Source organism: Protopterus annectens, chromosome 2.part1 (genome assembly GCF_019279795.1).
Source record: "Protopterus annectens isolate FY-2018-M chromosome 2.part1, PAN1.0, whole genome shotgun sequence".
In the NCBI taxonomy this organism is placed as follows: Eukaryota; Metazoa; Chordata; order Ceratodontiformes; family Protopteridae; genus Protopterus; species Protopterus annectens.
This window is the reverse complement of record NC_056729.1, coordinates 624916012-624943389: the sequence shown is the minus strand read 5'-3', so window position 1 is coordinate 624943389 and position 27378 is coordinate 624916012. Positions and strand designations below refer to the sequence as shown.

The 27378-nt window shown below is 40.6% G+C and overlaps 1 protein-coding gene across 1 annotated transcript in view; it reads left to right on the top strand.

Moving 5' to 3' along the window:
- Positions 1-27378, top strand: part of RPP21 (ribonuclease P/MRP subunit p21) — a 314500-nt gene that overhangs the window by 73928 nt on the left and 213194 nt on the right. Inside the window, exon 4 of the mRNA XM_044062370.1 lies at positions 15684-15766. Coding sequence (XP_043918305.1) covers positions 15684-15766 — 83 coding nt within the window. The remainder of the gene's footprint in view (positions 1-15683; positions 15767-27378) is intronic.

Genomic DNA, 27378 nt, shown 5'->3' with positions numbered 1-27378 from the left:
TCTATCCCTACAGGCCTTACACAAGTTTCTTCCTCAGGGCATCATCGCCATCCACACAGACAACATGTCGGTGGTTTGGTATCTGAACAAACAAGGAGGGACCAGATCGTATCCCCTTTGCAGAGAGGCCATGAGAGTGTGGGAATGGGCTGTAGCTACCAACCGCTTCTTGGTAGCGACCCACATCCCGGAAAGTCAAATGTATTGGCGGTCAAATTAAGCAGGACAATTCTCTCTCCTCACGAATGGTCTCTAAACCGCACAGTAGCAGCCCTGGTTTTCAAGAGATGGGGACGCTGCTGCGACCTATTTGCGACTCCACAAAACACCAAGTGCCAAAGGTTCTTCTCCTTGATTCCACATCAGGAAGTACCAGCCATGGATGCTCTAGCACAACCTTGGCCAACAGGGTTACTTTATGCTTTTCCTCCAATTCCACTCCTTCCCAAAGTTATTCAAAAGCTTCTCAGCTAGGGTCTTCAATGATTCTGATTGCCCCATACTGGCCTCGTCAGATATGGTTTCCTTACCTGAAAAGCATGCAGTGGACGATCCGTGGACCTTAGACCTGATCCCGGATTTGCTAATCCATCAGTTGGGACATTGGCATCAGTCCCTTCAATCTCTGAAATTGACAGCTTGGCTCCTCCACTTCCAACCTTAGTTAGAAGTCACACACTAGACCCGGAAGTTGTTCACATTTTATCTTGCCCACAAACCCACCACTAACAAATTGTACCTCAGTAAGTGGAAGAGGTTTGCTATCTGGGCTCAACTCAAGGGCTTAGACCCTATCACTGCTCCTGTCCCAGAGGTTTTGAAATTCTTAACATCCCTGTTTAATCAGGGATCTTCTGTCTCAACTATTAAAGTTCAACTAGCTGCTATCTCTAAATTCCATGAATCCACGGATCCTCCTTTGATGAGCAGCAGACTATGCAAAACATTCATTAAAGGTGCGAGTCTGTTAAGACCACCAGTTTTTCATCCTGCACCTCCGTGGGATCTTGATTTGGTGCTTCGCGCATTAACATCTCCCCCTTTTGAACCGGCTGCTACATGCGAATTAAAATATCTGTCTTGGAAAACGGCATTCTTAGTGGCTATTACTTCGACAAGAAGAGTCTCAGAGCTTCAAGCCCTGTCTATTAAACCACCGTATTTGATTTTCCACAAAGATAGAGTATCACTTAGGCCTAATCCATCCTTTGTCCCAAAGGTCTGCTCTAGTTTCTGTCTTCAACAATCTCTAGAACTACCAGTTTTCTTTCCAAAATTCTCTAATGAAGCAGAATACACTCTCCATAAATTGGATGTTCACAGGCAATTACGCTTCTATTTAGACAGGACTCAGCAACTTCGTAAGTCAGACCAGTTGTTTGTGTCCTTCTCAGATAATAAATTGGGCCAAACCATCACAAAAGCTACAATCTCAAAATGGATCAGAGATTGCATAACTCAGGCCTATTCTTCTTGAATAAGCAACTTGCATCATCTATCAAAGCTCATTCTACCAGAGCTATGGCTACTTCTATAGCTTTTCATTCCAAGCTCGCTATATCGGAAATTTGTGCTGCGGCTACTTGGTCCAGCGCGCACACTTTCATTTCCCACTACAAATTGGATGTGGCATCTAAAGGACGAGCATCATTTGGTTCCACGGTACTCAGGAGTGTTTTCCAGTGAGCCACCCAGGATTCAGGTGCTAGGACGCTGTCCCATCATTCGAATGTAGGCGAGATAGGATCACATAACATCTTTTAGTTATGTACTCACCATAACTTCAGATGTTTGGGATCCATCTCACTACATTCCTGATAATACCACCCTCCTTCCCCTGCCTTGCAGATCAGAAGAGATTGAACGGTTTTGAGCTCCACTGTTTTTATCTTGTTTCATCTGACGATGTTATATAAGCAGGGTATGCATGTGTGCATGTATGCGGACAAACTAGATCTGGGGGACTGGTGGTGGTGCATCCTGGGATATAGTAAGCTCAGCCAATAAGAGACTTCGCTCTTTGGCATAAGCGTGCCGAGTCGGAGCCGAGGGATCGGCTCCGAACCCATCATTCGGAATGTAGGTGAGATGGATCCCAAACATCTGAAGTTATGGTGAGTACATAACTAAAAGTTTTCTTGGTTTCATTCATTCTTCCCAGAATATGTTTCAAGTCCTTTTTATATGAGTCATGCTAGACATAAGGAAATGGTGGTATTTTATCATGCCATTAAGATAGAGTGGCAGGAGTGGGAAGCACAGTCATCTAATACACCTTCTGTAACAGAGCTGCTTCTATGTTTCCTTGACTGAGCCTCATTTGTGTCTGTCAGAGCTTGTTAGCTACGTCGAGCAAAAGAAAACTGGTAAACAGAAACCTTTTTTAAAGGGATTCTTTTGTAGTTGACAGACTGTCCCCCACACTCATCCTGAGGTGTGAAAACTTTCACTGCAGTAACTGATCCTTGCTGCAAAATGTAAAGGTGACAGCAGCTACTTCCTAGTGCCTTCACTTGGAAGTTATTTTTTTTCTTCTCATGAATGAAGTGCTTCACTAGTTCATAATTCTGTCATGTTAGCACCCCCCACTTTTTTCAGTTTAGCCACAACCCAGGCTACAATGGCAAACATATGTAATAACTGCATTTAGCAATAGAAAGAAAAAAAATACTGGCATAAAGACTTTTGACAAAGATTGCATGTACAAGACGTAGTCATGGTATGACCGTGAATAAGTAAACCACTAAGCAACATTTACTAGAATGTATACATTAATAATGCTTAGCTATACAATTTTTTCTTCATTATAAGTAAGGAATAGTATAGATGCATATTGCACAATTCACAGCGCTGTGAAATGTTCTCTGACTAGGAATCAACAAGTGAATGTTTTTATACCTTCACAAAAGACAAGGGGGATAATTATATTTGCTTCACTTTTATTGCCCTAAGATGGTATGAAAATATACTAAATCTATACATTTTTGACTGGAACAACCATTACAGTGAAACCTAATAACAAGTATATGATTATGTGCATTTACTTTTCTTTAGATTGCTTCTGAACATTTTCTTGAAAGCCAGTCAGTAGTCTGGTATTTTTTGGAAGATAGTTACTAACAGCTGGAGCTATTTTAAGAAACCTATTTTTGCACATACCAAGTGTGAATGGAGGCCAAAATAACTGAACACTATAATTTCTAAGAGTACAGAACTAGTTTTAAAATTGCTGTCTGATTTGAGTCTTGGACAGTAACTATCATTTACTTTGTAAAGGAGTATTTTGATCAATAAAGTTACTGTAGCCATTTTGGTAATCTGATGTTGGAGATGAGATTAGGGCAGTAATGCTCGTGCTTCTTAGCTGAGTACATGCATTAGTGCTGCAGTGTTTTCCAAAACGTCAGAATGGATAAAGTGAATCACCTGGATGGAGTTGAGGTAAGATATCACATGCAGTTCTAGCACAGTATTCAAGTTTCATTCTCATTCTACCATCAGTCTTTTGCTACACTTCCTCATGTTTATTACTTTAAATGGTTTATGCATTCCTGAAATGTCATAATCTGCTCAACTTCTATCAGTGGTAAATTAATTATATTCATGCTTCAAAGAAAGCACCACCTTAAAACAATTGGGGTGAGCACTTTAACAAGGAAAACCTGTCTTTACTACAACTTTTCTACCTATGTGTGTCTGTAATGAGACTATGCGTAAAAGTAAATGCTGTTTCTCCTCCTTTCCTTGCTATGCAACTTCAACTGAACTTTCATGCAAGTCTACAGGAGGCTCCAAAATATTACCCCGTGGCAAACTGCACATCTGTTGCCTCACTGTCTGAGGACCCACTGGTCCATCATGTTAAGACACAGCTTGTGTTGCTTTCCACACTTAAACCCCTCAGTTTGCTGGTGGTCCATCATTTCAATTTTTATTTTTACTTCACTAATCCTCTTCTACATTCCTTCTTTGTAATATTGCCTTTTGTATTGTGAAACCTCAAATATTCAGATGTATTTGCCTGTATTTCTTTTCAAATATTTTATCTTGTTTTTGTACTGATTAGTTTGTTTACTCATTTGCTTGAATATTGCATACCATGTCTTTCTTTCTTTCTTTCCCATGCCAATATTTATTTTTATACCTTTCAAAAACCAATGTTTGTTTTTCTTTTTTTTTCTTTCTTTCATTTTTTCCAGGTGGTCAAATGTTTCTACTTCTTTGTAATGTTTTTTTATTGATCTGTTGCATTAAGGAGTACAACTTTTTATCTACAACTTTTTTCTTTGTGTAAGTAGTTTTCTTTCCTGTAATATCTCTTTCTTTTTAAATGTCCTCTTTTTGGCAATTCTGGGTAATCGTAATACTACATAATTTCTTCCTTATCCTCAATATTCCACTTTGTCATGGCACCACTTTCACCATAATTGGGCAATTTATCCTGGTAACTGTGCACCCAGTTTTTATTTATTTTTTTTCAGTGTACCCTTCTCTATGATATTGCTGCAGCAGGGCTAGCCACCTAGTGGTGTGAATCTTAACTCTAGAGTATCAGTGTGACACCCTGCCCCCTTATGCCAAAATTGGGAATAGGAATGGGTGGGTGGATGGCTGGATGGACAGGCAGACTGATCTTTTCCATGATATAAAGTACAGTTTGTTCTCCTCGGGAGATTTCATAAAAGCAGGTTTGTACCATGTGAAGATGCTTCCTATGAGCTGTTAATGCTAACAAATCAAGATTTATGAATATTTGGGATGCACAAAATGGGTAATACCACATTGCTAATGGAGGATGCAGGTTACACTCCCTTTCCTTGTGTCATCACTCAAAATTTTCTGGATGTTATGCTGGACAAACGCTGACCTTCACCTAACACATGGATCAGCAGTCAGTAAAATCCTTAACCAACTGAACGTGTCATATACAATATCAAATAATCCTTTGTAGTCTTGGAAGATGCTTGGGCTATTGAAATAGATGAAATGCTATAAAAACACATATATGCTTTGTCTTCTTTTTTTTTTTGCAGTCTGTTCTCAATACAGCTGTAGTGCACAAAGAGTAACCTACTAACATGTGTGTGTGTGTGTGTGTGTGTATATATATATATATATATATATATATATATATATATATATATATATTTACACACACACAGCTGGACCATATTCATCAACATTACTATGGTCGCTTCTAGAAAGCAAAGTGGATGCCAGTACAGGCTATGGCTAACTTCTTACTCTGTAACATCTTCAGAGTAAGTAATTTCTTTATAGGTATTGCTGTCCACTTAGAAATAGGCTAATTATTAGAAAAAAAACAATTAAGATTTGTGTAGTCTGGGGATCTTCCAGTTGTAAAGACCTGCATTTATCTTGTATGCAATAGAAAATGCATTTAACAAAGTTGTTCTTGACACCTGGAATGCTGCTAAAATATCCTCTTGCAGATTAGTATAAGTACAACTTGCCCCAGGCATCCTGGTTAAGCTACATCTGCAAATACTGGATACATATATATCTTTACATGACTAATAGTGGCTTGGTCTTGTAGATCTACTTCAATTTGTATTGTGTAAAAACTTTCTTGACTTTCAAAGTTAAGCTGATGTTATGTAAAAATTTCTGTGATTGTATGGAGCTTTTCTCCCCAGGCCCCCACTGAAAATTGGGTCATTGGCCCAGTGGACTTTCCCGGTTAACAAATGTCAATAAATGAATAAATAGTTTATATTCCAAACATTTGTTTTTTTGGAGGGATCATTATCATTGTCAGTTTTCTTTTTTCTTTCTCAGTGCATGTGCTTATGCAGTTTATACTTGCCTATGGAGAAAGAAGTACTGAGCCAGTAACCTTTTATGTAACTATTTCACTACTGTGTATTTAGCATTTGTAGTTGTTCACATATTTACTGTTCTATGGTGTTACCATTTGTGATGCTGTCAGCCCAGCTAGCTAGAATATTGTAAATAATTCTGTAATTGTAAATACTAATATGATCCATAGGCTTGTCTTACAAATGTAAGTAAAATATATTATATGCTGAGCTTCAAAAATGTAACCACAGTGCACCCTGCTGGAGAAAAGCAGAAATGTATATGTAGTATATGCCTATGCAAATGTACATTTTCATGGCAGAAGTTGTAACATACAGAGTTGACATGCAAAACTCCTAAGAAAATAAGTTGACAAGTAAAGAGTTTTACAGCTGTGTTTTTCACAGTAAAGAGATGGAATGTCTGCAGCTTGAAATTCTTTATATTTTCTGGAAACAGAAGTAATTACAGGTTTCAAGGGTGAAAGTATTAAACTGGTTTTACGACTTCCAGTTCCAGGCAGCTTCTTAGGGATAAGTATTTCTGACACCGAGGTGTTAATTTTAAAGTTTCTGTTGGTGTTGGGAACTAAAGGCAGAAGTGACAAGAATTTTGTAATCTGAGATAACCCATCAGAAATGTTTAACAGAGAGAGAGAGAAAGTCTGCATTTTTTATCATGTCTTGGATCTGAATCCATCTACAGCACTTTTCATCTGTATTTGCCTTGCTCTGTTAAGAGTTAGATCATAGTATCTCTCTTAGAGATAGAAAGATTAGTCTAGATGTTTTCTATATTTATGTGAGACTGTCCTGCAATGTTGTTTTAAAGTATTTCCTGTGATTTTGAACTCTATCACTGTGTTGAGTTATTGAGTATTGTCTCATGCCTGTATTTATTATTAAATGTATTTAAACCTTTTAATTGTGTCTGGCTTGTTTAGAGATATTTAAGCTCTCAGAGTACTTGCATATGTATTTGGTGACACTGTACAGGCCACTCTTAGCCTTAAAAGTTTGGCCACACTTACCATTTGGATAGTAGTAACATTACACTGTAGAATCGGTCACCCTTTGGGAAAGGCCTTGTAGTAGCTGATAAAGAGCTGGTTGGTGGCAGTGATAACTGCCTTTTAGTCTGGGTAGAAGGGGGGTATAGCTAGCAACCTGTGCCAACCTTCCCCAGGAATGTCTGTGTATTTGTATATAAATCAAATCTCAAATTGTGTTTGTCTCAGCTACTTGGGCAAGGACACGATGCCCTGGTTGGATAGAGAGGGTGCTGGAGGTTTTGGCTTGACCACTCTGCTGAGATCGTAATCCTATAGCTTTGCCAGTTGGCAGTCTTATTGGGGGGTCTAGAGAGAAAGAGAGACCAGCCCCAGACTGACTGTGATCTCTGTGTGCTCTTAAGGGAAATTGTACTTAAATGTGTCATCTTCCCAATATGCACGTCCCTTGCTGGTGTTAGTGGTGAGGATTGAGGCTCCTTGATTACTGGGCCAGTGCAGGGGCGTCACACCATTTACCCTGTTTCTTGAAAGAAAAATCTCCAATATTGGGACTAGTTCAGATAATTAGCAATGGAAATGAAAATGCTATCTTTGTATTTTATGTTTAATAAATCCTAACTACTATTTGCTCAATGTTTCTGTTTGCAGTAGCATTTTGATACCCCAGGTTTAAAACAGTACTAGTCTAGAACTTTTAGATTAGGGTGACTGAAGTTTATTTTTGTCCTAATTTCCTGTGATGCATATCTTGTATTTTTTGTACGAATTGTATTTTTTTGTTAATGGGAGCTGTTCTCCATTGGTTTCAGCAGAAAAAGATTTTTGCCCAGTTGGATCGCTCTGATAAACATATGGAAATAAAACTGTAGATGACGTTAAATGTTTTTTTTTTTTTGTGAAGTAAATGTTTTTGAAGCAAAGTCAACAGTGATTTGATTGAACTTTAAATATTTGGAATTGTCCGCTACTGTCAGGAGAAAAAAATGAATATGCTGTAAAAGCTGAAATTTGTTTGTCAATTGCATATAAAGTTAATTTAAACAAATTTAGAGATAGAGAAATGCTTAGTTGTAATATGTAATTCTGTTAAGTGTTCCTATTGTGCATATTATGCACTGTACATTGTTCTTTGTTTGGCTGGAATATGCAGCTTTTTCCTCCATGTGCCACCTTACTTGCATGCTAACCATAACTCCAACCCTGCATATGAAAAACCTTTCCCTAGCAGTACTACTACACAATACATACAATCTACCCTCATATCTTAACCTTTTGTCTAACCCGAACTCACAAAAACTTGTGAACACGTGCCCAGACACACACACCACTCCTAATGTTTTCATTTTTAATACATCCAAAAGCATTAAACAAAAAACAACTTCACACGAGCAGACCTCCAATACCACAGAGAAAGCTTGTGTTCTAGCACTAAAAATTTCCAGCATACCAGCACAGCATTCATTTAAAAACTTGTATTATTTCACTTTGCTGATTTACCTTGTACACACTTGTTTTGTTTTATGAATTGCATTAAATCTAGGTATATGTATAGAAAAATCCTATGCACACATGTATACTTGTGTGTATGTATGTCATTTATATCTGTATATAATGTTTGTGTGTGTATATGTATACATATATACACAAATTGTGTTTGTCGAGTATTTGTACATGTGCAGCGTGTTCAGAGACTTCGTACACATAGATATTTGTATATGCACTATGTATGTATACTTTCTTGTGTATAGCATATTTACAAATACTCTGCATGGTGGCTTATTGGTTAAGATTGCCTATTCTGCAAAGCTCCAGGGTTCAGCCCCGATCTCCATCTGCTGTCTGTGTAGAACTTGCATTTTCTTTCTCCCTGTGATAACAAGACTTGGGTTTTGCCGTTTGTACACCTAATGAAGCCTGATTTATTGGCTTGAAAGCATTGCTAGACTTGAGTAATTTGTGCAATTAAAAGCTGGTGTACTGAAAAATGTGAATGCCATTAGAGGTAAGTTGCTAGTCTCATGTGTTTACATTAAGGGGGATTTCTGCTTTTCTGCTTCAGGGTTCAATCTTTACATGGCTGTGTGATGTTAACATATTCGGCGTGTCTCATATTTTTCATTTATTTGTGGTTCGGTATTGTGATCTGCCTCTCCAGAAAACAAGACTGAATTGTGTATAGCTGGTTAATGTGGAGTTTTGCATCTTTTCCTGTATCTGCATAAGTTATCTCCAGGTACTCTGGTTTCTATAAGAATCTGCTGTTTAACAGCTCAGAGCACTAATAGTTTACTCTGCCAGGCTCATAAGCACACTGGATGTTCTTCGTCTTCCCTTGCTGCAGTCCTGACAATTGGGTATAGTCCGCGTCCCAGTCGGCCCGAATACCAGAGTATAAGGCTGACGTCGGTCATGGCGCCTTAGACTGAGGGTACTAATGCGCATGACCATTTCCTCAGTCTTTTGCCGCATGGTCCGATGCAGAAGCAATTTTGTGCAGGTTGGCGTTCTGAGATTTTCCGAAACCGGAGTTTCAGACCGAATACAGAGTTGGAACATTTTGGTTTTCTTGCCTCAGTATTTAACCGGATGTCAGAAAAAGTGAATAACTGTATTTCTTGTGGGAAGCAGATACCATAGGGATTATCATACATTGTGTATACCTTGTTTAGGGCCTGAGCACGACGTTGTTGGTTGCCGCTCTTGTGCTAGATTTAAATTAAGAGGAGGCTTGATTGTGCTAGGTTAGTGTTTGGGAAGCGTTGTAATTATACTATGCCGCCGGATGCTCCGACGCCTGCTTCATCTAAGAAGCGCAAGGACAAAACAGTGAAGTCTAGGGTGAGGAACCGCAGTCCCGGACGCCGGTCCTTTAGAAGGCTCAGGGAGCCAGAGGTTTTGCCAGGAGTCTCTATGGAGTCTCAGGCAGATACTTTACTGTTACAGGATGTGCCTTCTCAGGAGGTAGGCCAGGCTGAGGGCGCTTCTCAGGTAACTGTTCTTCCCTCTCTTCCCAAGGTAGTTAGGGCCTCTCCTTCTGTTGCCAAAGCTTCTTTTAGAGGAAGGCCAAGTTCAGCTTCTGTAGGGGCTTCTCCTAGCATTTCGGCCCTGTGCCTAAGAAACATATGCTTAAAATGGCAGAAGATTTGATTACTCTGATTAGAGGTTCTATGCCCCCACCTGATAAGAGGCCTAGGGTGGAACAGGAGTTTGATAGTTTTGAACAGTGTTCACAGGCTTCAGAGTCTTCTGTGGAAGACTTGCAAGAGTTTCCTACTTATTCTGATTCTGATGTGGATGATTCCACTCCTTCAGCTTCTCCTCCTGAGGATTTTTCATTTTCAGAGACTCTTCACTCCATGAGGGAGCACTTTAAATGGGAAGGCCAAGATTACTCTGACTCCAGAAAAAGGCTTAGGGAATTCTTGTTTTGCCCCAGCATAGGCCCTTAGCTATTCCTCCTGTGTTGAATGTGGTGGAGGATGTTTTGCAGAGGCTTCTCTGAACCCTGATTCCTTGCCTCCTGCTCCTGTTAAGCCTGATAGGTATTATAGGGTGCCCAAGCTCATAAGTATTTGTTTAAGAGTCCCAGGGGACCCAGAAACTGTTTCTCAGGGGCCTAAAGGTGTTAAAGCTTCTGTGGTTAAAAATCCTGTACCCTCTGATAAAGAGGCAAGGGCTTTGGATAGGTGGGGTAAGAAAGTATATACTTCTTCCACTCTAGCCATGAGGGCGTTGAATTGTCAATTTCATATGCTGAAATATCAGAATTATCTCCTTTCACAATTGAAATCTAAGGTGGATGCTTTGAAGGTATTGAGTGTAAAGAATTGCTGGATTTGGTTCATGTGTCTGAACAAGTGGGTAAGCATTCTTTGCAGTGTGGTTTTGATGCTGTTCAGGCCTCCTCGAGGGTGGCTGCTACTAGTTCTGTTCTTCGCAGACATGCATGGTTGAAGGATCAGAATTTAGCTGAGCATGTTAAGACCAGGATTTTGGATGCTCCTTTACAGTCTGATGTGTTGTTTGGACCGCCTGTGGAAGCAGTTTTAAAGAAAATGGAGGACAAAGCTAAGTCTATGCAGACTGTTAAAGATTTTTGCAGGTGCAGCCTCCAAGTTTAGTAGAAATTGGCCTGCTAAGGGGTGGACATATCCTGCTTATGGTTCCCAGTCTAGGGGTAGGTCTAGACGTGGTAGGGGCAGGGCTCAAGGTTCTTTAGGCCTAGATCAGACAGTTCACCTGCTCAGACTTCTGGTGAGGGCAGGGGTCAGTCCTTTCGTAAGCAGAACCAATGACCTGCCTTTCCAGCTGCCAGTGGACTCTCGCCTGGCAGCTCCTTTGGGAGGAAGATTGTCTCTTTTCAAAGAAAATTGGGATTTAATCACTCAAGACAGATGGGTGCTGGATATCATTCATCACGGGTACAGATTTTATTTCCACACAATGCCGGCTTTCAAAGGCATGCCAGATGTTCCTCCTCCACAAAGAAAAGAGGCTCACAAGCAAGTTGCTCAGTTACTGCAGATAGGGGCTATTCAGCCAGTCCCTGTGTCAGAAAGGGGCTTTTATTCTCTGTTCCTAGTACCAAAGAAGGGGAACACGTGGAGACCAATTTTGGATTTATCTATCCTCAACACTTATCTGGACATTCCCAAGTTCAAGATGTTGACGTTACAGCAACTGTTACCTCTGCTGGGCAAGGATCACTGGATGGTAACTTTGGATCTCAAGGAAGCTTACCTTCATGTGCCCATAAGGCTAAGTTGCAGAAAGTATCTGCACTGGAGATTTTCATTATCAGTTCTCTGCATTGCCCTTTGGCTTATCTACTGCGCCCCGAGTATTCACAAAGGTTCTGGCTCCAGTGATAGCTTACTTCAGGCTTCAAGGCATTCAAATTTATCCTTACTTGGACGACTGCCTGATTCTGGCTCAAGAAAAGGAACACCTTCTACAGCATCTGGAATATGTCATAGCAGTGCTAAGATGCCTAGGGTATTCTGTGAACGAAATAAAGTCCAGTCTAGTACCCTCTCAAGACATGTGCTTTCTGGGTGTGAGACTGAATACAGCAGCCCAGATGGCCTTTTTAACCCCGGACAAACAAAAGAGTCTGTCACTTTACTTCCATCAACTATCTCATCAGTCCGTGCTGACTGCAAGGACAGTCCTTCAAGCATTAGGGTTCATGGCATCTTGTATTCTGGTGCTTCCCAATGCCAAACTGCATATGAGGAAGCTGCAATGGTATCTCAAAATGTATGGACACAGCACTGCCAAGATTTGGACACTGTCATTCAAATAATACCTTGCCTTCAAAAGGAATTCTTGTGGTGGGCTCAGGAATGTCACCTAAACAAGGGACTCTCTGTGACCCGCCAGAGGCGAGTCAGATTTTAACGACAGATGCCTCGGACACTGCTTGGGGAGCTCATCTAAATGGAAAGTGGATACAAGACAAGTGGCCTGCCAGACTACAGCATCTACATATCAACATGAAGGAGATGTTAGCAGTCCAGTTTGCATTGATGGCGTTCAAGGAGTTACTTCTTCCAGGGCAGGTGTTGATTCTGACAGACAACACAACTGTCATGTGGTACATCAACAAGCAAGGGGAACACATTCTTATCCTCTATGCAGGCAAGCAATGATTCTATGGGAGACTGCGTTAAGCCTGCAACTGACTCTTCAGGCAAGGTTTCTGCCAGGAGCACAGAACTCCCTAGCAGATGTATTAAGCAGACAAATCATGGATCCCCACGAGTGGAAACTGGATCTTCATGTATTTCAGAAATTGACAGTGTCATGGGGAACTCCAGACATAGATCTGTTCGCTTCTCCACTAAACCACCAGCTGCCAAAGTATTGCACAAAGGGGTTTCATCACACAGCTTGGAAAGTGGATGCTCTGTCTTTCAGTTGGAAAACCTTCATGTCTATGCCTTTCCACCTCTACCTCTTCTTCCAAAGGTATTACTAAAGGTCAGACAGGACAGGCCAAGGATGATTTTGATAGCTCCAGATTGGCCTCGCAACACTGGTACCCACTTCTAAGGAGTCTTGTAAAGAAGCCTCCATGGCCTTTACCTCTGATTCCTCATCTGTTATCTCAGAAGGACGGTCATCTGCTCAATGTCAAGCTTCCATCTCTTCATCTCACAGCTTGGCATATTCTGTGTTGAAGCATGGTAGGTCTCAGCTTCCTCAACAAGTTTTAAATGTGATTATGGAAGCTAGAAGGCCTAGTACTAGGAGAGTGACGTGAAAAATGGAAGAGATTTTTATTTTGGAGTACAGCAAAGAATTTGGAGATTTCAGAGCCTAATTTGAGTGTGGCTCTTCAATATCTTACTGAATTACTGGACAAAGGTTTGTCTTTCTCTTCCATAAAGATTCATGCTGCAGCAATTTCAGCTCACTATGATTGTGACCCACCTTTGTTTTCGCATCCTTTGTTCAAGCAGTTTCTTAGAGGGGCAAAGAATATAAGACCCCCAGAGCTCCTACTCCTGCTTGGGATCTCAATTTTGTGTTGGAAAAACTTACTCTACAACCTTTTGAGCCTGCAGCTACTGCTGAATTGAAATATTTGTCATGGAAGACTGCTTTTCTGTTGGCTATTACTTCTGCAAGAAGGGTGTCTGAGTTGCAGGCCCTTATGGCAGTAGAGCCCTTTTGATTTTCCATAAGGACAGGGTATCACTAATCCTTCCTTTATGCCTAAGGTGGTTTCTAGTGTGGCTTTAAACCAAACTATTCATTTGCCTTTTTGCAGATCCTCAAAATAAAGGGGAAAAGATTTTGCACACTTTAGATGTACACAGGCAATTGCGTTATTATTTGAGCAGGACTAAAGATTTTAGGCAGTCTCAGCAGTTACTTGTTTCTTTTGCTTTAAGTTCACAGGGCAAGCCTGTGTCAAAACAAACTATTTCTAGGTGGATTGGCTTTTGCATTGCATTTTGTTATTCCCATCATGGCAAAGAGGTTCCAGCTGGGATTAGGCCTCATTCCACTAGGGCTACTGCCACTTCCACAGCATTTCTAAGGGGGGTGGCAACTAAGGATATTCTGGAGGCAGCTACTTGGAGTTCAGTGCATACTTTCTCTAGGCATTATCACCTGCCTATATACTCTAAGACTAGAGCTGGTTTTGCCACAGCTGTTTTACAAGGCATGTTGTCAGCTCCTGCTACTTTATAATTTGCCAGCCTCCCTTACCTCTGCTTTGGGATTCTACCCAATTGTCAGGACTGCAGCAAGGGAAGACGAAGAACATAGTACAGTTTTGTACCTACCATAAATGTAGATGTTCGAGGATTCCCTTGCTGCAGTCCAATTTTCCTCCCTCCTTCCCTCTGTGTTTCAGGGTGGTTGTGTAGGTGAGTTTACATGCTTATATTTTTGTATATATTACTGTATATATTGTACATGTTTTTGGTGCAGGTTGTTTTGGGACTTGTCTTTTGGGTCTTCTGACATCTGGGGCAAGAAAAGACTGAGGAAATGACGTCGGTCATGCGCATTAGTACCCTGACGTACTGACGTCAGTCTAAGGCGCCATGACCGACGTCAGCCTTATACTCTGGTATTCGGGCCGACTGGGACGCGGACTATACCCAATTGTCAGGACTGCAGCAAGGGAATCCTCGAACATCTACATTTATGGTAGGTACAAAACTGTACTTTTATTGGCTTCTTGAAATATTCAAATATTCACTTGCCTTCTTTTTTTTACACGTTAGCACAAATGGTTATGACTGCTAAGAACATTCATGTTGTGGTCCTGGGTTTGATTCCACCACTGCTCCATGAATCTGGCAGTGGGCATAGATTTAAGGCTATGTTCAGTTAATGAACAGCCTCCTGTAATTCATTGCTTGCTTTCTTAGTCTGCATTTGCCAACTGTGTGACCAAACAAGTTGCTAAACAAGACTCTGTTCTGTGGCAATTTGGAAAGTGGGCTAGACTCCTTAATGTCTCCTGGACTGCATGCCTAACAACTGTGTATGATTTGTGTATTGTGTTAGGGTGCATGTAAAAGGTGTCAGTTGTGTGTATGGTTGTACAAAAGGGGCAATTGCTACTCCATGTCCTAAGATAGTGAATGTTATCTTGAGGTTTGTTATGTAAATTTATGGTAAGTTTGCCCATCACATCGTAAGTGTTTCTGTTTTCTGATATGTGGACATCGAGGGGTAGCTGTATGTGTGTGCATTTGTTTGTGATGTAAATGGTCTAATTGATAACCGTGTAGATGTCTGTGTGAGGGTGTATACAATATTGAGTATAGTCAGTACACTGGTGTGTAAATGATTGTGTACACAGTGTAGTTTTGTGTATCTGTATATGTACATGTATATTAGTTCTGACTAATTTAGTTGAACAGTTTCTCTTGCCAAAAGGGCAATCCTTGACTTGTTAGATTCTTATTTCATCTCTGTATTAGTAATGGTTGTGTGTGAGAACAGTGGGGTTAATGAAGTTTCTCCTTTTCCTTGCTGTTATGTGATCTCTCAGTAGGTGTTTTAAGTAGCAAGGACTGTGCCAGGGCAAATGCCCTTTTTTTACGTTAAATATTCCATTGGCTTGTATGCTGATTGGAATGGCAACATAATGGTATTTCATTCTCCCGTTTGGTGGGTTTGTGTGTGTATTCGTACAGAAGTACATTATACAAAGTACCCTTGCTTTTGTGGCATTGTCATTCCAGAAAAAGCTCCACAGACCAACTCAGTTAGAGGATAAGTAAAGATTCCTGAAAGTGTTTGTTCTGTGGCCTTTATTTGGCATATTGTAGCCTGTGGCGGGTTAATGTTGTATTTTCATTATTGTGCATCTTTCCCTTAGGGATCCCTCTGTAAAGCGAACCATATGCAAGAAGTGCTCTTCTCTTCTTGTTCCTGGAATTACATCCTCTGTGAGACAAAGAAGTAAGTATAGTGAACAGTAATTGTGGTAGTGATCAGATAGAAATAAATGTTATGCTTATTTTAAAGTATTTTGAGTATTAATACTATTTTCGCTTGCAGAGAACAATTTTCTTGTTTGTAGCTGACTGTTGTAGATCATGCTGGACCTATAGTTGTCTCAGGAGACCATATGTGGTGTCTTGTATTGACTATAATGTATTTTGCTCAAATAAATTGCATTATTACTTCTAATGTATCACACAGTAGTTCCATCCCTCACTTTGATTCTTAAAAAATCAACCTATAGGAAAAGGTGTTAATTTTTTTTCCTGCTGACACCTTAAGTCATGGTTTCATAATGCTTAATATGCTATAGATTACTTTCTTTCTAAACATTAATGCCATTGATTTCAGTCTAGTTTGAATAAGTGTCATATATTTTTGAACAAATATTGAGAGATGCGCCTGCACTGCTCTTTAACAAGTATTATCTTTTGCACCTTCTAAAACTTTTTTCTTTGACTGACACATTGTCTTCATAGCGCCTGTGTTCACTGAGGAGAAAACTAGGAAACTCTGGCTTTATTCTGTGACAACCTGTATGATTTTCTGATTTCTGTATGGCTTTTCCTTCTTTTGGCCAAGAAACATGGTACGGTGCACTCTGCCAAGCCCCTGTTGTGATGCACATTTTCTGCATGCCTGTGAAGCTTGGTTTAAGTTGATGCCCTCTCTCTCTGTACTTTTAATCTCCTTGTCTATAGAGTGCACTTCAGGTTATTCTTCAGAAGATGCTGTTATGGCTGGATAAGATCATCCCACAGGACTGGTAGAGTCCATATCCGTCACTGGCTTCTGTTTTCATGCAGTTGTGATTGAACATGCCATTGGGTCGGTGTCATGGGTTTCCATCATTTTGTGGCACAGCTAGAGACCTCTTAGGGTTGCCATCTTTCAGAGGAATGGCACCCAAGTACATTGTCCTGTGTACTGCATTACCATATTGGTCAAGTGCACATCGTCTCTCAGCCTTTTTCCTAGATTTGGATAGGAGGGCATTTTGCTGTGTCACTGTTACTGCTTAGCACTACCACGTTTATTCCCTAGTGCTTCCAAGCTGAATTATATCTTTCTGCTTTTTAATCCATTCATGACCATATAGAGAAAACAGAAATGAAGTATAGTAATGCAGATTTAGACACTGGTGAGTATTGTTTACAGTAGCATTTCCAGTTGTTATCCCGTAGAAGAGCACACTTCATAAACTTTGAAATCCTAGCTTATACTGAAGTGTATTAATTAAGTAATAGTTTAGCAGCAAAAACATGGCATTTTATACCAGATTGCAGCAAAAACATGGCACTTTATACCCTGTTGTCTAATTACTCCAAATTCTAAGTCAAAGTATGGCCATTCTGATGACTGGTGCAGATGAGGGATGTGCTTGCCTGGATCTGAAGTAGCATCCTTTTCAAGGGATTACAATGGGGGCTTTCCATTTTAGGTAGAGCCGCACATGAATTTAGTTAAGATTTGTGTTTCTGGAAAATGAGGCTGAACGTATGAATGAGGATATACTTGTATAGCAATAAACTTTCTTCCTTTTTGAGGGAATCCCAAACTCCATAACAAGTATTTAGAAAACTTGCATTTTTATTGATTGCCTTTAGTACAGTCATTAATTGAGAGTGATAGACTGATATTGGGGTGGATCCATCATATTTGAATAGTTTGTGTAGTGCAGTGCTGCCACCAATGGGAGCAGAACAGTAATTCTTGTGGAAGCTTTGGAATGGTATTCTGAGAATATTTTTATTTTAAAATGTTAGTTTTACAATTTTCTTAGATTTTGAAGACAAATGTGTAGTTCTCCATTAAAGAACTATTAATAAACAGTGGATCATAGATAATTTTTTAACTCTGTGTGGTTTTGTTAGGTCAATTTAATGTTATTTAACTGACAAACCAAAGGCAAGTTGAGTTGATTATAAAGAGCTGATTCCCCAAAACTGATCCTCTGGAGATCCACAAGAAATGGGAAGTGCCTTAGATGCATCATTCATTCTGTAGGTTCTTTACGCAGTGGTTAGAAAACCACAGTAACTTTGGAGTCTGTGTGTTGGCACTTTGAGCTCATAGCAATTTAGGGGACTGAATAAAAAGTATGGTGATGTTCAAGGATGGGACTTGGATAACAGTAGGTGTTGTGCTGTTTGAAAACAGTTATTCCTTTTGAAATGACACAGCTTTCTTAAGGATTTTTGAAAAGTGAATTAGTGAGTTGTATCCTTTTTCAACCTAGACCCCTTGATGAGCATAACAACAAAGTAATTCCAGATGTCTGGAACACTGCTAGTTTTGAGAGAGTGTAGTGGTGTGCTAGAGAGGAATAATGCTGAATACTGAAACTAAATTTTGGCGCTGCTAAATTCTCATGTTTAGTGAGACTTTGGCACGGTGTTTATCATTATTAGCAATACCACTCCTAAGCAAGTACTAAGCTAGCTGCTCTTGCAGGTCATTTTAAGCTTAGCCAGTTTCCCTTTTTGTGCTCAAAATAACAGATTGCTATTGCCCTTGCCTATCCCATGATCAGTAATTATATATTACTCCTAATGAGAATAACTGGGATCATACCATGGGTAATTTGGGGGCCCCATGCAAGAGATAAAGCATCTAGGAGCTGCATCTGGGATACACTTTCTATTTCCCATGCACAGATTTAAGTTGCACTTGAAAATGGACAAGGATGAGCTTTGTGAATGGGGAGTCTATTCCTTAACAGCAGTATCCTCTGTGAAATGTGAAATATACCTATCTTTGTGAAATGGTCAGTCGATGTTGCAGAAGAGGTTTAGATCCTTAGACGGAGTGTATTTCATGCCATTTGACTTGTTGATGTGCAGTAAATCCATCAATAATGGGTTGGAGGATGCCTTGTGTGCCAGACACAGGTCACCTCTTAGCTAGCAGTCTGTAGAATACAGAGTATAGTGACAGGGCTTTATCAGTCCATGTAGGACACATTTAGGCCTTATATCTTTTATTAATAAGGTATCTCTGTGGGTGTTCTGTTGCATGTGTCTGGACAGATACATGCCAAAGGGGGGGGGGCATCATATTCAACAGCTGGCTTAAAGTGGTCTGAGTAAAGGGGGGAGCAATGACATCCCTAGATCTAGACACAACCCCTTTATATATATATATATATATATATATATATATATATATATATATATATATATATATATATATATATAAGCTGTGCGATACAGAAAGACCTTCTTACAACAACAGAACATGTTGATCAAAAATTTGGATCCCAACCCACATAAGTTCTCAAATCCCAAACAAGTAGGTCAACTCTTTTTTGTTAATGTGGTAGTTCCCTGTAGTAGATGATTTCCCAAAGGGAACAGTAATGCATTTTTTACATTTAGTTTCAGACCATTATTTTGATGCCAGTTGTTTGAGACAAACTTTCCTTCAGGATGGATACGTCATTTGGGGATTCAGTGACTGCTCCTAGCTTGCAGTCATCTGCAGACTTACCATAACCCTTTGGTATTGGCATTTACTTTAGAAAAGTAGATGCTGAACAAGAGAGGTCCCAGCACAAAACCCAGGGGGACTCCTCTGGTGACAGGTGTCTTTGTCGAGGCAACTTTCCCCTGTTTTTATTTTCTACATTCTGTCTGTGAGCCAGTTGTCAGTCCAGCAATAGGATGTGTGGGATCATTTTTATTTTGTAAAAGGAACTAATTGTTGAGAGAGAATACAGTTGATTGTTGGGTATAATTTGATAGGGTAGAGTGTAAGGTCTTGCCTGCCTTGTAGTCAGAAGGGAACAGTGAAGTTGTCCAGGTGAAGGGTATTTTATGCTATGTTTAGATGCTTCTGGTAAGGTTATTTCATAACGGAACAGTTTTAATTTAAGAAGAGGGGCTTGTCTTTGTTTTAAACAATTATTCTTGCATCTGCTCTTTTTATAAGTGCTTGTTAAGGCTTCTATGTAGTAGCAACTCTTGTGAGGACTTTTTTTATGTCATAAATTTTTTTTTCCTTCCTTAATGTTCAATTTCCCTAATCCATGTAGTTAGAATAGTTTAACTTTGGAATACAGCAGACCTTCACTACTGTCATCCTGTAACAGTACTACCATTAAGCTCTGAAAGTAGTAGGGTAGTTTTAACGCTGTCTTGTAGTGAAACTTTTCCATTTTACAAAACAAAAGACTGAGACCAGATAATGACCACTGATGAATGATTCATGAATGACTGATCCTTTGAGCCTCTCAGAGACATTGGTTAATATGTGGTGTAGTAAGAATGTTTATCAGAGAACAGTTTGGGTTTCGCAGGCTGATTTGCACACACGCATACTTGCAGATAACTTAGGCAGGGCACTAATGATTTTCTAGCCTGCCAGTATACCAAAGCAGTCATCCCTGTGTCCAAAACTGTCTTAAAAATGTATCTAAATTAGCGTTTGCTGTAATTAATTGGGAAATCCTGCCATTTGAATTTAAAAAGTCTAAATTTTTAATCTACTATTCAGACCAGTTTTTTGTAGAAGTCCTTCATAGTTGTATTGATCCTTCTATAACTGTAGTACTTCTCACGCTCCAGTTTGATCCCATACTCTACTCTTTTTATTCCCTTTCCTATTTTAATATGCTCCCTTTTTTTCCATCACTTCCATCCATATTGCTAAATGGTCTGAAAAACTGCCACAGATGCATCACCATGTGCTACTCCAAAGTCTTCCGATAGTAAATGGATTTCAGCTCCAAGTACCTACTCTTCTGTATAGTCCATTGACTTTTGTTTCATGCCACGAATTTACATTATATTACTTCCTGTATTTTTTTATACATTTCCCTTTCTTTTTACATTTCCTCTAAGCACCCTGTAAGTATAATTTTCATGTTAACCACCACAGTCTAATATTTAAAACAAATTATCTTTCCTTGCTAGTTACATATGCATATAATGCTGTAATTCTATAAATGTGTGTTCTCTAATTCACGTCCACAACAGTTAATCTAGAATTTTCACTGTTTCTTTGCACAACACAGGCACTCCAGATCAACATGTTTTCTTCCTTTACTCCTTTTTCATTATTTACTATTTGCTGTTGAAAATCAACTCTAAAGAGGCATTTTTTACACAACCTGTATTCGCGCACATCTTGCTGTACGTCCTTTCTCTTCACAGTGGTTATATTATACCTTGTCGCAGTAAGAAACAGTAAGATATACTGGCCAACCTAAATGTCCCTTTATGACCAACCGCAAAAAATTCACTTGGCAAGTGTTTCACAGTATCTTTTTTTTTTTTTTTCACATTGCAAAAACACTTCCAGTCGCCACTGTACATTTCATTACGTTTCTTTCATCACTAACTTTTATAATGCTATCAACAGTTTCACACAAACCTTGCATGCAATTTTTAATATCCTCCTCTTCCAGTTCATCCATTGTAAACTGCAAAGTAACATTTTTAATATTGATGTAGTGTTCCCAGAAAAATAATTGTTTCAAGGATAAATGTCTTTTCTTACACAGTTCTAGAAATGTTTAACCCCTCAGCTTCAAATGTTAAGCCACAAAAGGCTTCTATACTTATATTATACAAGACCAAATTTCTTGAGCTTTAAAACCCAGAACAATTACCAAATTGTCCCATACATGCTGACTTTAACTGCCTTTTTTGTTCTTCTCACAGTTAATATTTTCTTTTTTAAAAAAAGTTTTACTTTGTTGCTGTTCTCCTTTTGTTGCCAACTGTTACTGTTGCATTTGTGACAAAACCGCATACATTCTCAATTTGTTGCTCCTTTCCATTTTTTTTTCTGTCACTGCTGCGTGACGTTTTAACTGCTGCATTCTCTTCTCCCACATCACGTGGTTTGTTCTCTACACTGCCACTCTCAACTTCCAAAAGGTTATCTGCTATCTCACCCCATGAAACAACAGAACTGTCACCTGGATCATCCTGCAGGACCATTTTTAATAGAATATCTCCAAGCCCTCCTGACACCAGTTCTGTTACCTGCACCACTCCAACGGATGTACTTACTTCCTTCTCCAATGAGACAGCTAAACGCTGCTCCTTTGTAACATCAACTACACAGGAGTCTTTAACATTCTGATGTCCCATACTGAACAGATTTTTCTCCAGACTCTCATTTTCCACCTCCAAACTTTCCAAAGCCTTTCTCTGCTCCTTGCTTGCTGTAGGAGCATTCTAGCACTATCTAACAACACCAAAGAGTAGGGGAAGTTCCCTGGTGCAGTGGCCAAATTTCCCCTAATCAGTATTAATACCACCTCAATTCTCCCCTGAAAATAGGCTATTTGCCTAATGGGACTAATCTGGTCAGTAGTGTAAAGAATGTCCCAACCAGAAGTTGCTCAACTATGGGGCAGAGAGTTCACTGTACTCTTAAAGGCAAGCAGTGGTAGGCTTCCTAGTGATAAATGTAGATTTCCAAAAATGGCAATAACAGTGCTTTTCAGGAAAACTACCAAATGATGTATAGAGAGCAGTACATCCCATAATTTAGTTTACACTAGCATTGCTTTAGCCTCATGACTAGCTGGCAGAGTATATTTATTAAATAGCTCCATCAAACTGCATGCAGTGTTTACTGCTGAGCTTCATACTAACTTGCTCTGAGATCTTAATTATTTTTTGCTGAAATACATGCTTCATTCTCCCTAAACTTCACAAAGGCTTCAGGTTCCTATATCATCTGAAGAGAGTGAGGAATGAACTGATCTGAGCATTATAGTATGAAGAATTGGATGTGTAAGTGGTTAAGATTCAGCCTTGTGGTTTAAAAAGGTGTCCATTTACCTGACGTGCCAAAAGAAAGCAGATTTTCTTGGGAATCACTCAGAAATTGAAAAGGTTTATAAGAGAGGCAGGTGTTCCAGTACAGTGCTAAGACAGCTGGTGTTCAGTTACAAAAGCAATGCAAGACCCATCCATTTTGGTTGTCTTACTGCTTTGAGGAAGAAATGGATGTGTGCATACTAGATGAGAGGGATGTAGTCCCATAAACTTGTTCATATAATGAGAGGGTTATCAAGGAATGTCCATCACAGCTACTAACAATGTTAAATGGGACCCCTAAACAAAATATCAGCCTGTTGCCCATTGTACCAGTTAAGGAATGCCAGTGCTTTCAGAACTGATTGTTTTATCAACTTAATCTTTAGCATGTAGCTGAAACGGGTCTATATTACAATGTCGAACTAACATAAGTTTGAACGTTGTAATATCGAACCCAAACATCCGAAACACAATAATAACGAAAACACAGAACAGTGACCCCCCCCCCCCCCCGGAAAAAAAATCACTGTTCCGTGACAAAAAAAAAAATTTAAACCTTAAACTAATGTGGGGGGCTGTGCCCCCCCCCCTACTTAAATATACCAACTCTGAAATCACACCACAGTGGAGGAAATAGCAAAGCCCCGAAAATGGCCCAATGATTTTCTTCCCTGCGAAAAAAATCGATGTGCCGTGGCTTCGCTATTTTTTGATTTCGGACTTTTGCGTTTAATATTACAACGTTCGATCTTATGCAAGTTGAACGTTGTAATATAGACCCGCTGAAATTTATCTAGTGTGATGTTCTTCGTGTTTCACTGTTGCAGTCATAACTGTAGGGTGTTCCTGCCGGCAGGCAGCCCGAGGTCGGCCAGAATCCCAAAGTCTGGGTCCGGCGTCTGCTGTATAGGCTAGTACCCTGACGTCAGTACGCTTTGGTACATAGCCCTCAGCCGATGCCATCTTCTCCAGTCTTTCTTGCCGTGCGGTGGAAAGCAGCTCGCAAGTCGTTGGTTGGCGATTATCGAACAGCGTATTTGGTTGTTGTCGGTCCGAAGTTCTTACTTCTCTTCTCAAAGCTAAGTACCCGTTGGGAATCTTTTCTTGTTCCTCCGATGTCAGAAAAAGTTAATAATTGTATAGCGTGTGGGAAACAAATACCTCATAAAGATTTCCACTCTTACTGTCTACCTTGCTTAGGCCCTGACCACGCCGATGTTCTTCATTCCACATTGCTGCAGTCCTAACCATTGGGTAGTCCGCTGTCCAGTCGGCCCGAATACCAAAGTATATGGCTGACGTCGGTCAAGGCGCATTAGACTGACGTCAGGACGTCAGGGTACTAATGCGCATGACCGACGTCATATCCTCAGTCTTTTTTGCCGCATGGTCCGATGCAGAAGCAGTTTTGCGAGTGCAGGTTGGCGTTCTGAAATATTCCGAAGTCGGAGTTTCAGACCGAATCAAAGTTGGCTAAGTACCCGTTGGGAACATTTTGATTTTTCTTGCCTCAGTATTTAACCGGATGTCAGAAAAAGTGAATAACTGTATTTCTTGTGGGAAGCAGATACCTCATAGGGATTACCATACTCTGTGTATACCTTGTTTAGGGCCTGAGCACGACGTTGTTGGTTGCCGCTCTTGTGCTAGATTTAACAAACGCACTATTAAGAGGAGGTTAGACTGTGCCAGGTTAGTGTTTGGGAAGCGTTGTAATTACAAAATGCCGTCGGATGCTCCGACGCCCGCTTCGTCCAAAAAGCGCAAAGACAAAACAGCAAAGCCTAGGGTTGATGAACCGGCAGTCCCGGACGTCGGTTCTTTAGAAGGCTCAGTGGAGCCAGAGGTTTTGCCAGGAGTTTCTTTAGAGTCTCAGGCAGAGACTTTACTGCTACAGGATGTGCCCTCTCAGGAGGTAGGCCAGGCTGAGGGGGCTTCTCAGGTAACTGTTCTACCCTCTCTTCCCAAGATAGTTAGAGCTTCTCCTACTGTTTCTAAAACTTCTTTGAGAGGTAGGCCAAGCTCAGCTTCAGTGGGGGCTTCTCCTACCACTTCAGGTTCTGTGCCTAAGAAACATATGCTTAAAATGGCAGAAGATTTAATTACTATGATTAGAGGCTCTATGCCCCCTCCTGATAAAAGGCCTAGGGTGGAACCTGAGTTTGAGAGTTTGGAACAGTATTCAGAGGCTTCGGAGTCTTCTGCGGAAGACTTGCAGGAGTTTCCTCCTTACTCTGATTCTGATGTGGATGATTCCACACCTACAGCTTCTCCTCCTGAGGATTTCTCATTTTCAGAGACTCTGCATTCCATGAGGGAACACTTTAAATGGGAAGGCCAGGATTACTCTGATTCCAGGAAAAGGCTTAGGAATTCTTATTTTACCCCAACATAGGCCCTTAGCTATACCTCCTGTGTTGAATGTGGTGGAAGATGTTTTTGCAGAGGCTTCCCTGAACCCTGACTCTTTGCCTCCTGCCCCTGTTAAACCGGATAGGTACTATAGGGTGCCCAAGCTCATAAGTATTTGTTTAAGAGTCCTAGGGCGGACCCAGAAACTGTTTCTCAAGGGCCTAAAGGTGTTAAGGCCTCTGTGGTTAAAAATCCTGTTCCCACTGATAAAGAGGCAAGGGCTTTGGATAGATGGGGAAAGAAAGTGTATACTTCTTCCACTCTAGCCATGAGAGCGTTGAATTGTCAGTTTCACATGCTAAAATATCAAAATTATCTCCTTTCACAACTGAAATCTAAGGTGGATGCTTTGGCGGAAGGTATAGAGTGTAAAGAGTTGCTGGATTTAGTTCATGTGTCTGAACAAGTGGGTAAGCATTCTTTGCAATGTGGTTTTGATGCTGTGCAGGCCTCCTCGAGGGTGGCTGCCACTAGTTCTGTTCTTCGCAGGCATGCCTGGTTGAGGGATCAGAATTTCGCAGAGCATGTTAAGTCTAGGATTTTGGATGCTCCTTTACAGTCTGATGTGTTATTTGGTTCGCCTGTGGAAGCAGTTTTAAAGAAAATGGAGGACAAAGCTAAGTCTATGCAAACTGTTAAAGATTTTTTGCAGGTGCAGCCACCTAAGTTTAGTAGAAATTGGCCTACTAAGGGATGGACATATCCTGCTTTTGATTCCCAGTCTAGGGGTAGGTCTAGACGTGGTAGGGGCAGAGCTCAAGGTTCTTTTAGGCCTAGAACAGGGGGTTCACCTGCTCAGACTTCTGGTGAGGGCAGGGGTCAGTCCTTTCGTAAACAGACCCAATGACCTGCCTTTTCAGCTGCCAGTAGATTCTCGCCTGGTAGCTCCTTTGGGAGGAAGACTGTCTCTTTTCAAAGAAAATTGGGATTTAATCACTCAAGACAGATGGGTGTTGGATATCATTCACCACGGTTACAGGTTTTATTTCCACACATTGCCCCCTTTCAAAGGCATGCCAGACGTTCCTCCTCCACAAAGGGAAGAGGCTCACAAGCAAATTTCTCTGTTACTCCAAATAGGGGCCATTCAGCCAGTCCCTATACCAGAAAGGGGCCTAGGATTTTATTCTCGCCTGTTCCTAGTACCAAAGAAGGGGAACACGTGGAGACCAATTTTGGATTTATCTATCCTCAACACTTATCTGGACATTCCCAAGTTCAAGATGTTGACGTTACAACAGCTTTTACCTCTGCTGGGCAAAGATCATTGGATGGTAACTTTAGATCTCAAGGAAGCTTACCTTCATGTGCCTATAAGACTGTGTTGCAGGAAGTATCTGCGTTTTCGAGCTGGAAATTCTCATTATCAGTTCTCTGCATTGCCCTTTGGCTTATCTACTGCGCCCAGAGTATTCACAAAGGTTCTGGCTCCAGTGATAGCTTACTTCAGGCTAAAAGGAATTCAAATCTATCCTTACTTGGACGACTGCCTGATTCTGGCTCAAGAAAAGGAAGACCTTCTACAGCATCTGGAATATGTCATAGCAGTGCTAAGATGCCTAGGGTATTCTGTGAACGAAATAAAGTCCAGTCTAGTACCCTCTCAAGACATGTGCTTTCTGGGTGTGAGACTGAATACAGCAGCCCAGATGGCCTTCTTAACCCCGGACAAACAAAAGAATCTTTCCAGTTACTTCCATCAGCTATCTCTTCAGTCCGGGCTGACTGCAAGGACAGTCCTTCAAGCCTTAGGGTTCATGGCATCTTGTATTCTGGTGCTTCCCAATGCCAAACTGCATATGAGGAAGCTACAATGGTATCTCAAATGTATGGACACAGCACTGCCAGGATTTGGACACTGTCATTCAAATAATACCTTGCATTCAAAAGGAATTTTTGTGGTGGGCTCAGGAATGTCACCTAAACAAGGGACTCTCTGTGACCCGGCCAGAGGCGAGTCAGATTCTAACGACAGATGCCTCAGACATTGCTTGGGGTGCTCATCTAAATGGAAAGTGGATACAAGACAAGTGGCCTGCCAGACTACAGCATCTACATATCAACATGAAGGAGATGTTAGCAGTCCAATTTGCATTGATGGCTTTCAAGGAGTTACTTCTTCCAGGGCAGGTGTTGATTCTAACAGACAACACAACTGTCATGTGGTACATCAACAAACAAGGGGGAACACATTCTTACCCATTGTGCAGGCAAGCAATGATTTTATGGGAGACTGCGCTCAGCTTGCAACTAACTCTTCAGGCAAGGTTTCTGCCGGAGCACAGAACTCCTTAGCAGATGTGTTAAGCAGACAAATCATGGATCCCCACGAGTGGAAACTGGATCTTCATGTATTTCAAAGGTTGACAGTGTCCTGGGGAA